At 47.0% G+C, this 17,647-nt stretch overlaps 1 protein-coding gene across 9 annotated transcripts in view; it reads left to right on the top strand.

Moving 5' to 3' along the window:
* Positions 1-17,647, top strand: part of HUWE1 (HECT, UBA and WWE domain containing E3 ubiquitin protein ligase 1) — a 170,422-nt gene that overhangs the window by 66,758 nt on the left and 86,017 nt on the right. For 6 of the 9 annotated variants that reach the window (XM_053295035.1, XM_053295030.1, XM_053295029.1 and 3 more), the window contains 4 exons: positions 4,436-4,527; positions 4,739-4,950; positions 16,377-16,434; positions 17,177-17,389. In XM_053295035.1, the coding sequence (XP_053151010.1) occupies positions 4,436-4,527; positions 4,739-4,950; positions 16,377-16,434; positions 17,177-17,389 (575 nt within the window). Of the gene's footprint in view, positions 1-4,435; positions 4,528-4,738; positions 4,951-15,939; positions 16,277-16,376; positions 16,435-17,176; positions 17,390-17,647 lie in introns of those variants that run through there. The other 3 variants (XM_053295032.1, XM_053295031.1, XM_053295036.1) reach the window with 2 other exon arrangements.

Here is a 17,647-nt window from a genome sequence, read left to right as displayed (position 1 = left end):
AATCTCCCGCCATGCCGCCGTGAGTTCAGACAAACACCTGCAAAAAGGAGGATTCTGAGTTGGGGGAGTGGACCAGGCAGCCACCTTTCTTCTACTCCCCACCATTGGGGCAGCCCAAGCTGCAGCAGCGCCACCACTACCTCCACCCCCTCTCCTGAGCCTTGTGGACCATGCAGCTGCCAGGAATGACCCAGTTTCCTTGCCGGCCACCATTGCCTCCACCAGTGGCATGTTGGGCTCAGCAAAGGACAAGCGCTGGGCTGCCAATGAACAGGCTGCAGCCGCACCAGAGGGTGCAGCCTAAAACCCGGGCCATCCTGCAAAGGTCTCGTTGGGAGCAAGAACGGTGGTCACCAGAAGCACCGCAGCAGGAGCAGGCAGCCAACGGCTGAGCTCGGCCCATGCTGGGTTGCTGCCACCCTTCTCTGCTTCCCTCCCTGCCCTAGCAAGCCATGGGGGCTCTGAAACTACCCAACCTATCCCAGTTCAGCAGACTTTGAACCTGATGTCCACAGAAATGCCACCTAATTGATGTTCTTCGTTTGTAGATATGCTGGCGGACTCACTTGAACATTATGACCAATTAAATAAAAAAGAAAAAGCGGGCTAGAAGGGGACCATCTTCTCCCTCAAGTGCTTCATCCTCTACCTCAGAGTTCTCTGCCCCCCAAAAGGCACAGAAAAGAGCTGTGCCTCAAAAACATCTGGAAGGGACCGTGAGGCTCTCTCATGATTCGGCTGCCTTAACGATGAGAGCTTCCACAGCTGCCTCTATGGTAGCCAGGGCACACCTCATCTGGCTTAGATGGCTTAATACAAGAACCAAATTCTGGTTCCACTCCCATGAGACAAATACTCATAAAATTACATGAGGTGCAACCTCTATCTTGGCTTCCACTCTTGATTCTATTTGCCTTGCATCACAAGCAGCAATGGCTTCAGTAGTGGGCTGCTGTGATTTATGGTTGAAACATTGGCAGATTAACACTACCTCCAAAAGCAGCCTCACAGCAGTACCCTTAAATGGGGGGAAATTATTTGGTGATGAGGCCTTAAAATAAATCCTCATAGAGTCAAAAGAGAAAAACAAATATAAACCTCCTTGACATGTAAATCGGAGCACACACAGGGGAGAAGACTCTTTTCACACTGTCTTTTATCTATGTAAACCACTTTGGAAATGTTTGTTGAAAAGTGGTATATAAATATTTGTTTCAGCCCCCCCACCCCACTTCCCCCGCCCACCCCTCTCCCTTGTCCCTCCTTGGTGGTAGGGATTGAGGTTTCAGGTCACAGTGCTCTTCCTGGAACAGATCCAGGCCTTCCATACAGGGCTTTGGCAACCGGGTAGCCTTCAATGCACCCCCCCACCTAGCAGTGTAAGCAGCAGTTCTGACGTGGGGGTGCTCTTGGGTGGCTGCCTCTCCACACACTTGCATGCCTGGGAGTGCACCACATCTGTCCACTGGGTACTCACCCCATCAAGATGGGCTACTCCATAAGAGCAGGACACAAATCTCTCTAAATGCTTCCTGCCCACTCCAATCTCCCACCTACCCTTAAAACACAAGGGTCTCACAGGGACAGTTCAACATCACTTGTCAATAGGGGGCCATAGAGCATGTCCTAGCAGTTCAATGGCGTACTGGCCTCTACTCCATAACTTTCATAATCGCTGAAAAAGACGGCTCCCTATGGGCGGTGTTGGATTTAAAATTATCAATCAGTGTGTACAAAAGTGAAAATTCTGCTTGTAGTCCCTAAGGTTAATCGTGGAGGCCCTCCATCATCTTGACTTTCTAACTGTAGTAGACCTAAAGAGGCTTACTGGTCATTCCAATACATCAGGACAGTTGCCACCTACTGCGCTTCCTTTACCCAGGTGCACATTCCCAATATAGGGCTCTCCCTTTCTGTCTCTCTTCAGCCCCTCGCATATTTACAGTAATTTGGTCACCAGTGCCAGCGCATCTCTGCTTCCTGGGCATAGAGATATTTGCGTGTGTGCATTGAACTGTTGCTAAAATCTCCTTCACTTCAGATAGCCCACAGGTACTTACAAAGCACCCTTCAGGTGCTGCAGGACCACAGCTTCTTGATCAACAGAGAGAAAAGCCAGCTCACCCCATCTCACCAGCTGCTCCATCTGGTCGTTCTGGTAGACATGCAGTGGGACAAACTAGTCTTAACCCCAGAGTGCAGGATCACTCTGGAGAACAAAGTGAGACAAGCCCTAATACGGAGATCCCTTCCGCTGCACTCCCATTCCAGAATCCTGGGGCTGATGCTGGCAGCCATGGAAGTGGTGCCATGGGTATGCTTTCATCTGAGGTCCCTGCAGTGGTTTCTTCTACCATTCCACCTGGAGATCGCAGTAAAATCCAGCAGATGGGTCACCCTGATGCCTCTGGTACTTGGGTTCCTGCACTGGGGTACGACTATTCCATACCTCTTGGTGGGAAAGGAGTTCGTGGATCCACCCTGGATCATCATCGCCACAGATGCCAGCAATTACAGGTGAGGCACCCACTGCCTCCATAAGTAGGCTCAAGGAGACTCCTGGCTGGAGCTCCAAGTGATCCTGATGGCACTCTGGGCGTTCCAGTTCAGCATTATGTGTTTATATGCACACACAGCACCATTACAAAGGGGCACGTGAATTGCCAGTGAGGAACAGTTCGTGATCCCTGCAGGTGGAAACAGTCCTTGTGTTCCAGGGGGCCTAGCAGCATGTGAGATCCATGACAGCCCACGATGGACAGGGAAGACTTGAATGTGGCCAAAAAGACCCTGGTTTGTCAGAACCTGCCAACCTGGTCACAGCAGAACACGTGATGCTAGCGGTCATGGAGGATCTTCCTTCAGCAGGGCTGTGTGTCATCCAGATCCAGGCCAATCAAAGCTAGCCTCCTGGAGACCAAACGGCGCCTTGTAAAACAGCACAGCTATTCATCCAAAGTGCTCGGCACAATGCTAGCCTCCAACAAGTAGTATCTACCAACATACCTGGAGGGCCTTCCTAAGATGATCTACCAAGCATGCATTCCCCAGGGGATCAGCTACCATGAGGCACCTCCTCCAATACCTCCATGGGGACCCTCTGCAAGCACGTTAAAATGCAAGGCTGAATCCCTGGTGGGACTCATCTCACGGGTTTCCAAACACTCTCTGCAACAGTATCCTCACGAAGTGTTTCCTCAGAGGGGCAACTCTGCTGTCTTCCCCAGTGGGCATCATCTCCCTACCTGGCAGTGGCATACTGTCCTTCAGGCTCTCCAGGCTTCCCCTTTCGAGCCAGTGAGGTCCATTCCACTACGCCTCCTATCTTTAAAGCTTGCCTTCCTCATAGTGGTCACTCTGGCCCACAGGGTGTCAGAGCTCTGCGCCCTGTTGGTGCATAAGCACTCCTCGTACGTTCACCAGACAATATTAATTGGACTCCTTCACCTCTGCCCAAGCGGCTTTCGGGAGGCGGATTCTCCAGCTGGTGCTTCCTCCAGAGTAGGCGTGAGTGTTTCCTCCCTTGTTGGGGCTGAGGGCTGTGTTGTGTTCCCACACTGAGATGTCCTTGGATTGTAGCAGCAGAGAATGGAGCATTGGTTCACTCACCATGAAGGCTGCTGCTTGCTGCTGCATCCATGGATGTCTCAGTCCTCCCTTCAGCACCCGCGCCTCCTTTTATCTAGAGCCTCTTTGGGAGTTCTTGTTTCAGACTGTCTGCCAGTTGTTCCTGACACTCTGGGGTTTGTTTTTTTATCATGGTTTGCAGTTCCGCTTGTTGTATGTTTACTGATCAGTATTTATCTTTGAGGTACTCTTCGCCTCTTGGCCTAAAAGAACTGGGTGGAGCCATGCTTCCCTGGCTCTTAAAGGCTTCAACTTAATTTGCATAGTTCTGTCTCTGAGCCACGTGGAGAGCCATAACCCACACTGAGATGTCCTTGGATACAGCAGCAAGAAGAAGCCTTCTCACTGAGTGAACCAATGCTCCATTTTGTCATATATAATTAAGGATATTAATCTGGTTGCACGCATGCACAGTGTTTCATATAGAAGCTAATGTTCTTGAAAAGCTCAGGTTAGCTTCTTACGAAAGCAAGGTGCTGGCATATGGATTTGGAGATTAATATTTGAAAAATGTACAGGTAATATCAGCAAAAGATTCATGCCTAGAGATCAGCTGTTGCTTCCTTCTTTTACTATATTTACTCATGCTTCCTCTCTTGCTCTTCGTTTTCCTGGTCCTCTCCAGCACTGAAACTTTCTTTAATGTAGACTTGAATATTGGATTATGCAAACTGAGAGGACAAAAAAAGTTTGCAAGCTTGATTTAACTTCTTCATGCCAAATGCAGCATTGTTTCATGTATTCATTTGCAGTTCTGTTGGAATGTTTGCAGTGCTTACCAGTTTTCCCCATGGTGTGTTCATTCTAGGGGACACGGCTTCCAATCTTGGAAGTGCTGTGGACGAGCTCATGAGGCACCAGCCCACACTCAAGACAGATGCTACTACAGCCATAATTAAGGTAGGAAGCGAAATGGAATGGCTCCCTTACTGTGCAGCTCTGTGACTTGTGCTACTCAGTCATGCCAGCTTCCTAAGCTGCACACCCAGCTGTTATAGCATCTTATGCTATATTCCCCAGTGCTCTCTTGTTGGAGGAAAACTTAACTTGGTGTACTGCAAGTCTGGCTAGAAGCTTTTTCCATGCCAATGTCCTATTCACTTTTCTGCAGCTACTAGAGGAGATCTGCAACCTGGGCCGAGATCCCAAGTACATCTGCCAGAAGCCCTCCATTCAGAAGGCTGATGGAACAGCCACTGCTCCTCCACCTCGCTCCACTCACGCAGCCGAGGAAGCCTCTAGTGAGGATGAGGAAGAGGAGGAGGTCCAAGCCATGCAGAGCTTCAATGCAACTCAGCAGAGTGAGGCAGAATCCAGCCAGCAGTGAGTAACCAAGGGTGAAAGTAACATTATGCAACAATTGCAAGAATGATGGGTGGCCACATGTGTTACCTAAATGGCAAGGCTTATTCCGCTCTTGCATTTTTAGAGACTGTTTAAAAGCTGATGGAAGATAATGGCCTGGTGGCTTTTTTCACATGGGGAGGTATTGCTCTATAGTGAAACTGGGCAGACATTCCTGTGTAGGAGAAGCATGGCCAGGATCTAAGAGCCATGAAGAGCCTGAGCCCAAGGGACTGGTTTCCCTCAAACATCCCCCCCATGCCACATGGTGACTGCTTTGGATACTGAACAGAGTTTAAAGTAGTTGATGGTGTAGTGTGGGAGTGGGCCGGGGGTTAGCTGTTCCAAGGGGAAAGTCAAAAATTCTTTTGGACTAGTACAAGCCCTAGCAGCTCTTCTAATGTTCGTCAATGTGTGTGATAACTTTATGGTAGAAAATGGATTTAGACTGCACAGCTGTTAGGCTTATTGCAGGCCAGTACATGTGAATGCAGCAGAGAAGAGAGACTGAATAAGTGTGAAGTCCTGAGTGCTACTTTTTTGTATTCATTGGATTATTAATACAAAATGATTGTGTGAGTCATTGTTTATCACACCACAAATCGCCTGTTATATCACAAAATGCAACTGGATAGTCAACTATTCATACTAGCCAGTGAGAATATATTAAAAGTGCTTCTGAGCACTTGCAGAGTGTCTCTTTCTACTGAGGAAGTGCAACCCCCCTCCTCCTGGAAGAGAAGGGACACCCCAAGTCTGTAGAGCACCCAGTTTAGGGTCCCCCTTCCTACCTCAGCACTACACCCGGTTGTTGCTGGCCTAAGCAGCAGGACACAGTCTCCCTCTCTTCAGAGCCATTGCACACATGCATCGGTTTCAAATAGCATCTACTTTTTGCTGCTGCTTCTGCTGTGCTTGTAGAACTGGATGTGCCGAATCCCATTGAAATCTGTCTAGTCCCTGACACTTCAGTGGGATTTGGGCTGTAAGCTTCACAATGGCCTTTGGGAGTTGTTACTCACTGTCTTGAAAGGCATACTTGTTGCTGTTGGGTTCATGAATGCTTTTGTGGAAGACTGGTTTTGGTAATCAAGCCCTGAAATACACACGTGGACAAATTTGTTGGTACCCTTACAGCTCACTGAAAAAGTGTTTTATGCCTCTTGAAAAGCGATTAAATGAAAAGCAATTGTCCCATGTATACCTGCATGCCTTTGATATGTCATCGAGTAAAGCAAAGGAAGTGTGAAAAGAGATAAAGTATTGCTTATTCTACAAAGATATTCTAAAGTGGCCTGGACACATTAGTTGGTACCCCTAGAAAATATCATAAATAATTGGATTAGAGTGATTTTTCAAATTAGCTGTTTTCTTTAATTAGTATCACACATGTCTCCAATCGTGCAATCAGTCATTCAGCCTATTGAAATGGAGAAAAGTAGTCACTCCGCTGTTTGGTATAATCGTGTGTCCCACAATGAACATGGTGCAGAGAAAGCAAAGGAGAGAGTTGTCTGAGGAGATCAGAAAGAAAATTATAGACATAGCCTTTGCCTTTAGCATGCTTAAGACCATCTCCAAGCAGTTTGATGTTCCTGTGACAATAGTTGCAAATATTATTTAGAAGTTCAAGGTTCATGGGACTGTAGCCAACCTCCCTGGATGCAGCCACAAGAGGAAAGTCGACCCCAGAATGGGCAGAAGGATAGTGAGAATGGTAGACAAAAAGCCAAGGACAACTTCCAAAGAGATACAAGCTGAACTCCAAGGTCAAGGTCCATCAGTGTCTGATCGCACCATCCGTTGCTTTTTGAGTGACAGTGGGCTCAATGGAAGAAGACCCAGGAGGACTCCACTGTTGAAAGAAAAACATAAAAAAGCCAGATTAGAATTTGCAAAAATGCATATTGACAAGCCACAGTGCTTCTGGGAGAATGTCCTTTGGACAGATGAGAAAAAACTGGAGCTTTTGGGCAAGTCACATCAGCTTTATGTCCACAGATGAAAAAATGAAGCTTTCAAAGAAAATAACACCATACCTACTGTGAAACATGGAGGAGGCTCAGTTATGTTTTGGGGCTGCTTTGCTGCGTCTGGCACAGGGTGCCTTGATCTCAAGACATTCTGCAGCAAAATGTACTGCCCAGTGTCAGATAGCTCTGTCTCAGTAGCAGGTCATAGATCCTCCAATAGGATAATGACCCAAAACATACAGCTAAGAGCATCCAACAATGGCTAAGAACAAAACATTGGACTATTCTGAAGTGGCCTTCTGTGAGCCGTGATTTGAATCCAATCGAACATTTATGGAAAGAACTGAAACATGCAGTCTGGAGAAGGCACCCTTCAAACTTGACACCGCTGGAGCAGTTTGCTCAGGAAGAGTGGGCCAAACTACCTGTGGACAGGTGCAGAAGTCTCATTGAGAGCTACAGGAATCGCTTGTTTGCAGTGATTGCCTCTAAAGGTTGTGCAAGAAAATATTAGGTTAAGGGTCCCATCATTTTTGTCCATGCCATTTTCATTTGTGTTTGAAATATTCTGTTGCATCAAAACTCTAAAGCAAAGTCTGATTTTTGTTAAATGCGGAATAAACAATGATGGGTGCCAATTACTTTTGTCAGTTTCACGTTATTTCAGAGACAATGGTGGGTTCTTCTTTTTTCGTGGAGGGGTACCAACACATTTGTCCACGTGTGTAATAGCAAATGATAAATGGCTAGTAGTCACTACAGAATTATATGGCCACTTTGGCCTTTACAGGTGGTATGAAAGGGGGGGCGTGTTTTAATAAAGGCAATCTGAGGATTGGTGGATGAGGGTAAGGATTCTGTTGGTTTGCTGTTATCCATGCCTTGATGAAGGCAGAATAAAGCTGTATCCACTGCACTACTGAGAATTTTGATGGTACTGACCCTTATGCTAAAGGTTGTGGGTGTTGTAAATTTCTGATTGGGATGCGGGTGCTGAGGGCTAGTCTCTGTTTACGGAAGAAATTTAAATCTTTGATTTTTCACAAAGGCAATGGTGTATTCATAGGAAATCAATCTAGGCGAGTGCTCCGATCCATGGTAGAGTGACTTCTTGTTGCTTGGCTTGTGGAGCCAGAGGCAGTTGTTTTCTCCTGTTCTTGTGTGTGCCCAATAGTGGAATTGCGAGAGCGGGAATTTAAGTGTGCTGAAGAGATGTATTGATTTTCATCAAGATATGTCTTGAGAGAGAGAGATCTTGAGCCCATTGTATTGTCAGAGTACAGAAGACTTAATTGTTTTCTCGGTGCCCATGAAGAGGTGACTTAAAATGGATTGGGCTTCAAATAAATCTTGCTTCCATTCTTGTCTGTCTTTCTTTCTTTCTTTCTTTCTTTCTTTCTTTCTTTCTTTCTTTCTTTCTTTCTTTCTTTCTGCATTGATACATTCCCACTTTTTTTCCCTTAAGTAGTGGAGTTGTCAGAACAGACTGGTAGAGCTCTTTAACAGTGACTGAATTCAGCAAACAATGCAGAACTGGGACTATGCTCATTTCCTGCTGTTACCAAACAACTCTTTTCTTAGCCTTACATTCAACCAGTAGTCTACTTCTTAGCAGAGCTGTTCGCAATATACTCCATCCTCAGTTGGTGTGCCTTGACATGTGCATCCTCCTAGGATCCATTGTGATTTTGAGAATTAAAATCTGCTCTGCTGCTGCAATCCAAGGACCTCTCTGTGTGGGTTATGCTTCTTCACGTGACTCGGAGGCAGGACTATGGAAATTAAGTTAAACCCTTAAGAGTCAGTGAAGCATAGCTCTACCCAGTTCTGTTAGTCCTGCATTCGGCTCCAGGCAGTTTTCTGTTTTTTTCTTACTGCATCCTTGTTTCGCCCTCACCTACTTCCATTTATTCTTCTTGACAGTCTGCTTTGTTTCTTTGTTCAAATATCTTCTAAAACTCTTACCTTATAAAAAAGAAAAGAAAAGAGGGAGAGGTTCGCTTTAGTTTTACTTGGAGCTTTGCTCTCCTACCCCACAAACCCTCTCTCTGCTGCTTTTTCTTGTCTTCTTTATTTCCCTTTGCTGCATGGACTAAGCTAAATGCAAAGTTCACATTAGGGTCCCAAAGGAAAAGCACCAGCAAGGCCTTCCAAAGGCCATTCAGGAAGCCAGTAAGCCACCTAGGAGACCACATTACCGCAACTGCCTTAGAGCGCCCCAATCTCCCGCTATCTAGCCGTGAATTCAAACGCCTGCAAAAAGGGGGATTCTGAGCTGGGGGGGCGGGGAGTGGACCAGGCAGCCACCTCCCTTCCACTCCCCCATCATTCGACAGCTCGAGCCACAGCAGCTGAAGCAGCACCTCCACTGCTCTCCAGAGCCTTGTGGAGAATGCAGCTCCTCGGAATGACCCAGCTTCCTTGCTGGCCACCATTGCTTCCACCAGTGGCATGTTGGGCATGGCAAAGGACAAGCGCCGAGCTGCCAATGAAAGAGGCTACTGCCACACCGGAGGGTGCAGGAACCAGCCAGGAGCCAGCTGCAAAGGCCTCCCTGGAAGCAAGGACGGTGGTCACAGGAACGCCACATTAAGAGTAGGCAACCAACCAGTGAGCTCAGCACAGGCTGGGCCTTCTGCTGCTGCTGCTTCCCTCCCTACCCCAGCAAGGCCAGGGGGCTCTACAGGCATGCCACCTAGTTGGTGTTCATGGTTTATAGATATGCTGGCACACTCATTTGAACATTATGACCAATTAAAAAGCAGGCTAGGAGGAGACCATCTTCTCCCACCTCCATTTCAGGGAGCCATGCCCCTAAAAAGGCACAGGAAAAAGGCACAAAACATGTTTGAAAATTCTTAAAAGGGGAAGTCTAGCTCTAAGCAAAAGAGAAAAGAATGTATGCTCTTCTGAACTCTTGGGACCTGACTTGCCTGACCCTAGAAGGCCCACCCCCAGGGTACCAGAGGGGTCCCCCCCACCAGCGGGATCTCTCAGAACCCTCTGGCTAAGCCTCCATCTACCCGGGGACCGATTGTCCCCTTGGATGAGGAGCCCATTCCAGTGGAGGATTCCCCAGAGGGTCCAGGGGACCCCTCTGGTGTGCCAGAACTAAACACCAAGACAAAGAAGGGGAGTGGTCTGATGAACCAGAAGGTTCACAGGCTTTGCATAGACCTTTTGCTATTTGGACTTTGTTCCACTGATGAATAAAGTCTATACATATTTGGGGGCTCAATCCTACCATGGCCTTAGAATCCCAGCCACCAAGTAAAAGTATGGGTGGTGCTTCCTAGCCCAAGAGCGAATAATGTGGCCCTTCCAATTCCAAAGTTGTCATTTGTTTTCATAGAGGCAGCAAAGGTGGAATGAAAACTTCCCACATCCAATAGAAAGGATTCAGCAATAGCTAACAAATCTATTACTACACACACACACCCTCTGAGCCAAACAGATGCTCTGGTGGTGGGGATGATTTGAGATCGGTCCTCCCCTGGGACGGGGAGCCTGCCCTAAAAGCCCCCACTGATAAACACCTGGAAGGGACCATGAGGTGCACTCATGATTCAGCTGACTCTCTTAGCCTTGCATCATGGGCAGCAATGACTTCAGTAATGGGCTGCTGTAATTTATGGTTGAAATATTGGCAGGTTGATGCTACTGCCAAAAGCAGCCTCACAGCAATACCCTTGAATGGGGGGAAATTGTTTGGTGATGAGGCCTTAAAAGAAATCCTCTTAGTCAAAAAATAAAAACAAATGTAAACCTCGTCGACATGTAAGCCAGAGTGCACACAGAGGAGAAGACTGTTTTCGGTTTTCAGACTGCTTTTTCTCTATGTAAACTGCTTTGGAAAGCAGTATATCCCAATATACTGGATGTTGAAAAGCAGTATATAAAGATTTGTTGTTGTTTTTTCAGCCCCACTCACCACCCACCCCCTTTTTTTGCTCCTGCTTCCTTGTCCCTCTTTGGTGGTAGGGATTGAGGTTTCAGGTCACAGTGTTCCTCCTGGAACAGATCCAGGCCTTCCATACAGGGCTCTGGAAACTGGGCAGCCTGCAACACCCCCCCTCCCCAAAGCAGTCTAATCAGCAATTCTGATGCGGAGTTTGTGTGTTCTTGGGTGGTTGCCTCTCCGCACACTTGCATTCCTGGGACTGCACCACCTCTGTCTGCTGGGTACTCACTTCCATTGAGATGGGCTACTCCATAAGAGCTGGACACGAATCCCCCTCAACACTTCCTGCCAGCTCCAACTCCCGCCTACCCTTAAAACACAAGAGTCTCATAGGGGCAATTCAGCATCTCTTGTCAACAGGGGCCATAGAGCATGTCCCAACAGTTCAATGGCATCTACTCCATTTTCACAGTTGCCGAAAAATACGGCTCCCTATGGGTGGTGTTGGATTTAAAATTCTCAACCGCTACATACAAAAAGTGGAAATTCCGCTTCAAGTCCCTAAGGTCAATTGTGGGGGCCCTACAACATCTCAACTGTCTAACTGCAGTAGACCTAAAGAAGCTTAGTACCTAACATATGTACAATAATTTGGTCACCAGTACTAGTGTATCTCTATCTCCTGGGCGTAGGGATATTTGCTTACCTGCATGAACTGTTGCTAAAATCTCCTTCACTTCAGACAGGGACTGACAGGGTGCCAGCAACAGAGGTGGTGCCATGGGCACACTTTCATCTGAGGCCCCTGAGGTGGCTTTTTCTATCATTCCATCTGGAGATTGCAGTAAAATCTAGCAAATGGGGTCACCCTGACACCTCTGGTACTCTGGTCCTTGCATTGGGGAATGACTATTCCATACCTCTTGGTGGGAAAGGAGTTCCTGGATCATCATTGCCACAGGTGCCAGCAAGTAAGGGTGGGGCACCCACTGCCTCCATGAGTTGGCTTAAGGAAAGTGGTCAAAAGAAGAAAAGCAGCACAATACCAACTGGCTGGAGCTCCAAGCGATCCTGATGGCACTCTGGGCATTCCAGTCCATCAATACGTGTTGATACGCATAGACAACACCATGGCAAAGGCGCTCATGAATCGCCAGTGGGGGCCAGGTTGTGATCCCTGCAGTTCAGTTCCAGGGGGCCTAGCAGCATGTGACATCCATGACAGCCCACCATATACAGGGAAGACTTGAGCGTGGTGGGAGACTGGCTCAGTTAAAAGGAACTTCTCTCAGGGGAATGAGAGATGAGCCTCAATACCTTCCACCTTATCATGACACACTTCGGCCAGCCATCTGTGTACCTTTTTGTGACTCCAGTCAATGTGAAGCTACAGTGTTTTTTCACTCGGTTTCCCTTCTCTCAGGAAGAGGTGGTGGGTGCACTCTCAGATCATTGGCTGGAGGGTCCCCTGTACGCCTTTCTTTTGACCCTGCTTCTTGACCGCGTCCTTCAGAGAGTAAAACCCAAGGAACAAGTCATCCTTGTGGCTCCATTTTGGCCAGAAAGACCCTGTTTGTCAGAACTCACCAACCTGGTCACAGCAGAACACGTGATGCTAGCGGTCATGGAGGATCTTCCTTCAGCAGGGCTGTGTGTCATCCAGATCCAGGCCAGTCAAAGTGAGCCTCCTGGAGACCAAACGGCGCTTCGTAAAACAGCACAGCTATTCATCCAAAGTGCTCGGCACAATGCTAGCCTCCAACAAGTAGTATCTACCAACATACCTGGAGGGCTTTCCTAAGATGATCTAGCAAGCATGCATTCCCCAGCGGATCAGCTACCATGAGGCACCTCCTCCAATACCTCCATGGGGACCCTCTGCAAGCATGTTAAAATGCAAGGCTGAATCCCTGGTGGGACTCATCTCACGGGTTTCCAAACACTCTCTGCAACAGTATCCTCACGAAGTGTTTCCTCAGAGGGGCAACTCTGCTCTCTTCCCCAGTGGGCATCATCTCCCTACCTGGCAGTGGCATACTGTCCTTCAGGCTCTCCAGGCTTCCCCTTTCGAGCCAGTGAGGTCCATTCCACTACGCCTCCTATCTTTAAAGCTTGCCTTCCTCATAGTGGTCACTCTGGCCCACAGGGTGTCAGAGCTCTGCGCTTTGGGGTTTGTTTTTTGTCATGGTTTGTGGTTCTGCTTGTTTACTGACCAGTGTATCTTTGAGGTACTCTTCACCTCTTGGCCTAAAAGAACTGGGTGGGGCCATGCTCCCCTGGCTCTTAAAGACTTCGACTTAATTTGCATAGTCCTGCCTCTGAGCCACGTGGATAGCCATAACCCATACTGAGACATAACTTGGAGGCAGTAGCAAGAAGATGCCTTCTCACTGAGTGAACCAGTGCTCCATTCTTCGTTCCAGTGCTGTTCACGTTTACTTTTATAGTGTTCCTCTTCTGGAAATTAATCAATGCTTGAGCTTTCAGAAGATGACAAAATCAGAAAATCTGCTATTTGGGTTGGCTTTCTATGACAAAAATAAATAATGGTGGTATAGACAGTAAAGCATGCTAAACATCCAAATTGTTTTACTGGGACACTGTCTAACTTAATACTCCTTTACCCAAGGCTTTTTGTGGTAGAGAGCAGGTTATACAGTTGGATTCATGGCACTTGCTACCTCAGTTTTGTGAACAGTTCTCTGGATGTCTTTCCCTAGCATGTGTTGAAGTAGTTTACTATAGAATGGATAAGGAAAATGCTGACAGCCTAGCTACATGCTTCCCCTCCCTCACCCCTACAACCCCTGGAATTGTAAAAATTCACTAGGCAGCACCGGAAGTCATAGTCCTTGATCAAAGTGGTGCTGTTAGCTTTTCCTATGTTTCTTCTCTAGCCTGTTTTCCACTCACATATTTCCTGCCTATTGCATCCTGATTTTTATGTGCCCTGAGAAATAAGCACTGCAGATTTAAATGGAGCCCACTTGCAAGTTAATGTGTGTGAGATATTTATTTCTACTTCATGCCATCATCATCCTTGTGGAGTTGAAACAGTATTTCACTACTCGCTGTGTCTGGGCTCAGTTTTCCCTGCAGGATGGGGTGGAATATAGCTATTGTTACTCTTCTTGTAAAAAGGAAACAGTCGCTAATAGAAGCTGTATTTTTAGTTTCTGCTTTAAAATTTGAGCCATCCTAAAATCACTTGTGTTGAAGAACAGGATGTGCATTGATTAAATAAGCTGGAGATGATGATGATGATGATGATGATTACATTTATATCCCGCTCTTCCTCCAAGGAGCCCAGAGCGGTGTACTACATACTTAAGTTTCTCTTTCACAACAACCCTGTGAAGTAGGTTAGGCTGAGACAGGAGTGACTGGCCCAGAGTCACCCAGCTAGTTTTATGGCTGAATGGGGATTTGAACTCTGGTCTCCCCGGTCCTAGTCCAGCACTCTAACCACTACACCACGCTGGCTCTCTTAATATGTAAAGTATGTAAAGAATTCTAGTTCAAGGTGATGGATAGATACAATCTAAGAACTCATAAAGCATTACCTATTAAAGGCTCCTATCTGGCTGAGCCTTGTTTCTGAACTTGGTTAATCTGCCAAATTGCAACAGCGGACTTTCACATTGTCCTCTTCAGTGGCCTTGTGATGCAGTTATTGAATTGGGCTTCTCATACAAGTGGTAGGACCTCCTAAAGGGTGGTACTTCCCAGTGTTGCTCGTTTTAACTGAGTTTTATATATTGGAGTCCTGGGTAAGAGACTTTGGCCTCAATCCTCTGTACACAGGAGTAAGTACTATTTAACTTGGTGGTACATGTATTTAAGATCAGGCTGCTAGCCTCTCTTGCTCTTTTACGGCTCTTGTGGGTGCTGGGGGAAAAATATTTTGGTTACTAAAATGTGTTTCCTGCAGATTGCTGTCCATAATTTATGTGCCTTTTTGTAGATATGACCTAGATTGAGGCAGATCCATGGCATGTTTATGTGGGCTTTCTATAGTTTACGGGTGGAATGCTGGGACGTTGGCAAAGCTGGTAATGGAAAGAGTTCTGGGTTCTTGTGAGCTAAAATCAGCTTTCTCTATTGATGCATTCAGCAGGGAATGTGTTGGTTCTAAGGTCAAGAAGACCCCTTACTTGGGCTGGTTTAGGGCAAGATTGCGTGTTGGTTGGAGGGTCATTTTAAGCACTTTTGGCATTGCTTTGTGTGCTCCTTGGCACCCTGATCCCAGCTATGCTGAAGGCCTTGCTCAGAGGCTCTCTTGGCTCAGTCTTCCCTTGGCAAGCTCTGCAGCAGCTTCTGAGTGCCTGCCAGCTGTTCCTTTGTAAACTTGTGAACTCTGAGGTTTCCTGTCTATGGGGTTTCTTAACCCCATCAACTCCTGGCTACATGGTATTTTGTGTGCTTACTGTGTGCTAGGTGGAGCTGAGGGAGAAATAGCAAAGGGGAAGCTGCTGTGCTGCATTTTGGAGCCAGCTGGCCCGGAGATAGCATGACACTTTTGAGAAGGGTGGGGAGCTCAGTAAGTGGGAAAGATTGCATGGACAATCTTAGTTTACAAGTAGTTTGCTGGTTTTAAGGAGCGCTGGACCCAGCTGTTTGCTGTCTCGAGGATCCCAGTTTACAAAGAAGACTGTTTGAAAGTTGTCGTTGTCTTTCACTGTCTTCACAATGCCTTGATTAGAGTGGAAGTCGGACCTCGCTATGTGGGGATTAGAAATAGTTAAACTTCCTCCTAACTCCAGGGAAGCGGCCATGTTTCTTCTGGCCAAACTTGCAGGGCCGGATTTCCTTTTGGCTTGCCTGCTGCCATGTGGCAGGTGCCTGGTGGGACTGGAGAGCTCCCAATATCTCTCATTCTCCTCCCCACCCCAGCATTTTGCTTGGCCCCTCCTTGCTGTGTCAGATTTTCTTTCCCTCTTCTCTTTCTTCTCCTACCAAACCCTGCACTGAGCATGCTCTTTACGTCACTGCCCAACTCTTCCCCTCCCCAGCTCCATTTTGCTGCAGAACTCCATGACGCCTGGCAGCCGACCATTCATGGCCCCGGCCACATTCCCATTCTTAATCCAATTCAAGGGCCAGCGGCCAAGATGGGCAGAACAGCCTCATTCCGATATTTTCTCAATACTGGCATCTCTGTTCCTACGATGCATTTTGAGTTGCTTTAGACGTGGTTTTGCCGCAGTCCTGGCGCAGGGCTGCCCTCTGGATTTTTTGTTGAAAGAGGCAGGATGGATGGTGGCATTCCCAGTTTTTCAGTTTAACCATTTGGAAAACCTTAATGAGAGGCAGCTTGCATGAAGACTAGGATTCAGTAGCTGGATGTTACATGTCTCGGTCTGGTTTGAGAAAGATGAGCGAAGATGTCCGTAATTTCTTTCAGTTGGCTATGAAATAGTGGCCATTAGCTGTAAGTGGCTCTTAGCTAGTCTCTCTGCCATCTGTGAGTGTCCAGAGGCCCCAAACTGAATGTTCAGATTGTTTGAGATAATGGGCATTTTCCTTTATAGGGTGGTCGGGACAGAAGAACGGATACCCATCCCACTCATGGACTACATCCTCAATGTGGTGAGTTTTCTAACAATGGGTTGTGGCAGGAAAAGGTTTGGGAGGCAAAACGTGGCAGGATTTGCTCCACTGCATCTAGAGAAAACCTCAAAGCTGGCACCCTCTTTGTCTCCCATCTCCCAAGCCATGTTGCTGGGATGAGTTGGATGACTCTTAAAGTCACTTTAAGATGCTTCCAGGAGCCATCTTGGTATTTGTGCTTCTGGCTGCAAGCAGCCACCTTCGAAGGCTGGGATGTATAAACTAGCAACTAAATGCTGTATAAATTCTAGCTATAGAAGGGCAGGAGGGGTGAGAGTGTAATATCGTAACATGTCAGGTTTTTTTTTTTTAAAAAAACATTGAATATTGCGGAATGGTCTGTGCTGATTCTACAGGGAACGGGGCAGGGGGAGAAGGGGAGGAGTATCCTTAAACTAAACATGGAATGTCAAAACAGACCTGTCCTTACATGTTACTTGTTTGGTTTTGACATACCAACTATCCACAGGAGGTTATTTGGAGACTTTGAAAGAAAGAAACCAACCCTTCTCCTCCTAACCATAATGTAGTATCTCTTGAAAGGTGGTGTAGGGGTGGTCCAGGATTCTCCTGACAGATTCTTCCCACTACTACGTTTAGAGCTCTCTAATACTTTGCTCTGCTACGTTCATTTATATTATCTCTTTGGGCAACCTATCAGTTTTTTTTGTATTGGAGTAAACTATTTCATTCCCTCCTTTCATTCTTCTTTTTCTCCTAGATGAAATTTGTGGAGTCAATCCTCAGCAACAACACAACAGATGACCACTGTCAGGAGTTTGTAAATCAGAAGGGCCTGCTGCCCCTAGTCACCATCTTGGGCCTGCCCAACCTGCCTATCGACTTCCCCACCTCAGCAGCCTGCCAAGCTGTGGCTGGAGTCTGCAAATCCATATTGGTAAGGAGGAGAATACAACATTTCCCTTTCCAGAAGGTAATTATCGCTGCCACTAAGTTGGAAGTACATGCAAGCTTCTGGAAATCCTACTCTTAACTCTCACTCCCCAAAATGCATCAACCAGAAGTTTCTGCTATCTGTACTTGTACTGTTAGAGCAGACAGAGTGGTTTTTCTTTAAAAACAAGATAAAGGGGGGGGGGGCGCAGCAGGAGGCTCAGAAACCCTTCCATAGCAATAGGACTCTATGGGAAATGTGGTTTGACAGAGGACCTTTGCATCTCTTCCCAGCATG

Source organism: Hemicordylus capensis, chromosome 2 (assembly GCF_027244095.1).
Source record: "Hemicordylus capensis ecotype Gifberg chromosome 2, rHemCap1.1.pri, whole genome shotgun sequence".
Classification (NCBI taxonomy): Eukaryota; Metazoa; Chordata; class Lepidosauria; order Squamata; family Cordylidae; genus Hemicordylus; species Hemicordylus capensis.
The sequence above is the reverse complement of the archived record's forward strand: the minus strand, read 5'-3'. Positions and strand labels throughout refer to the sequence as shown.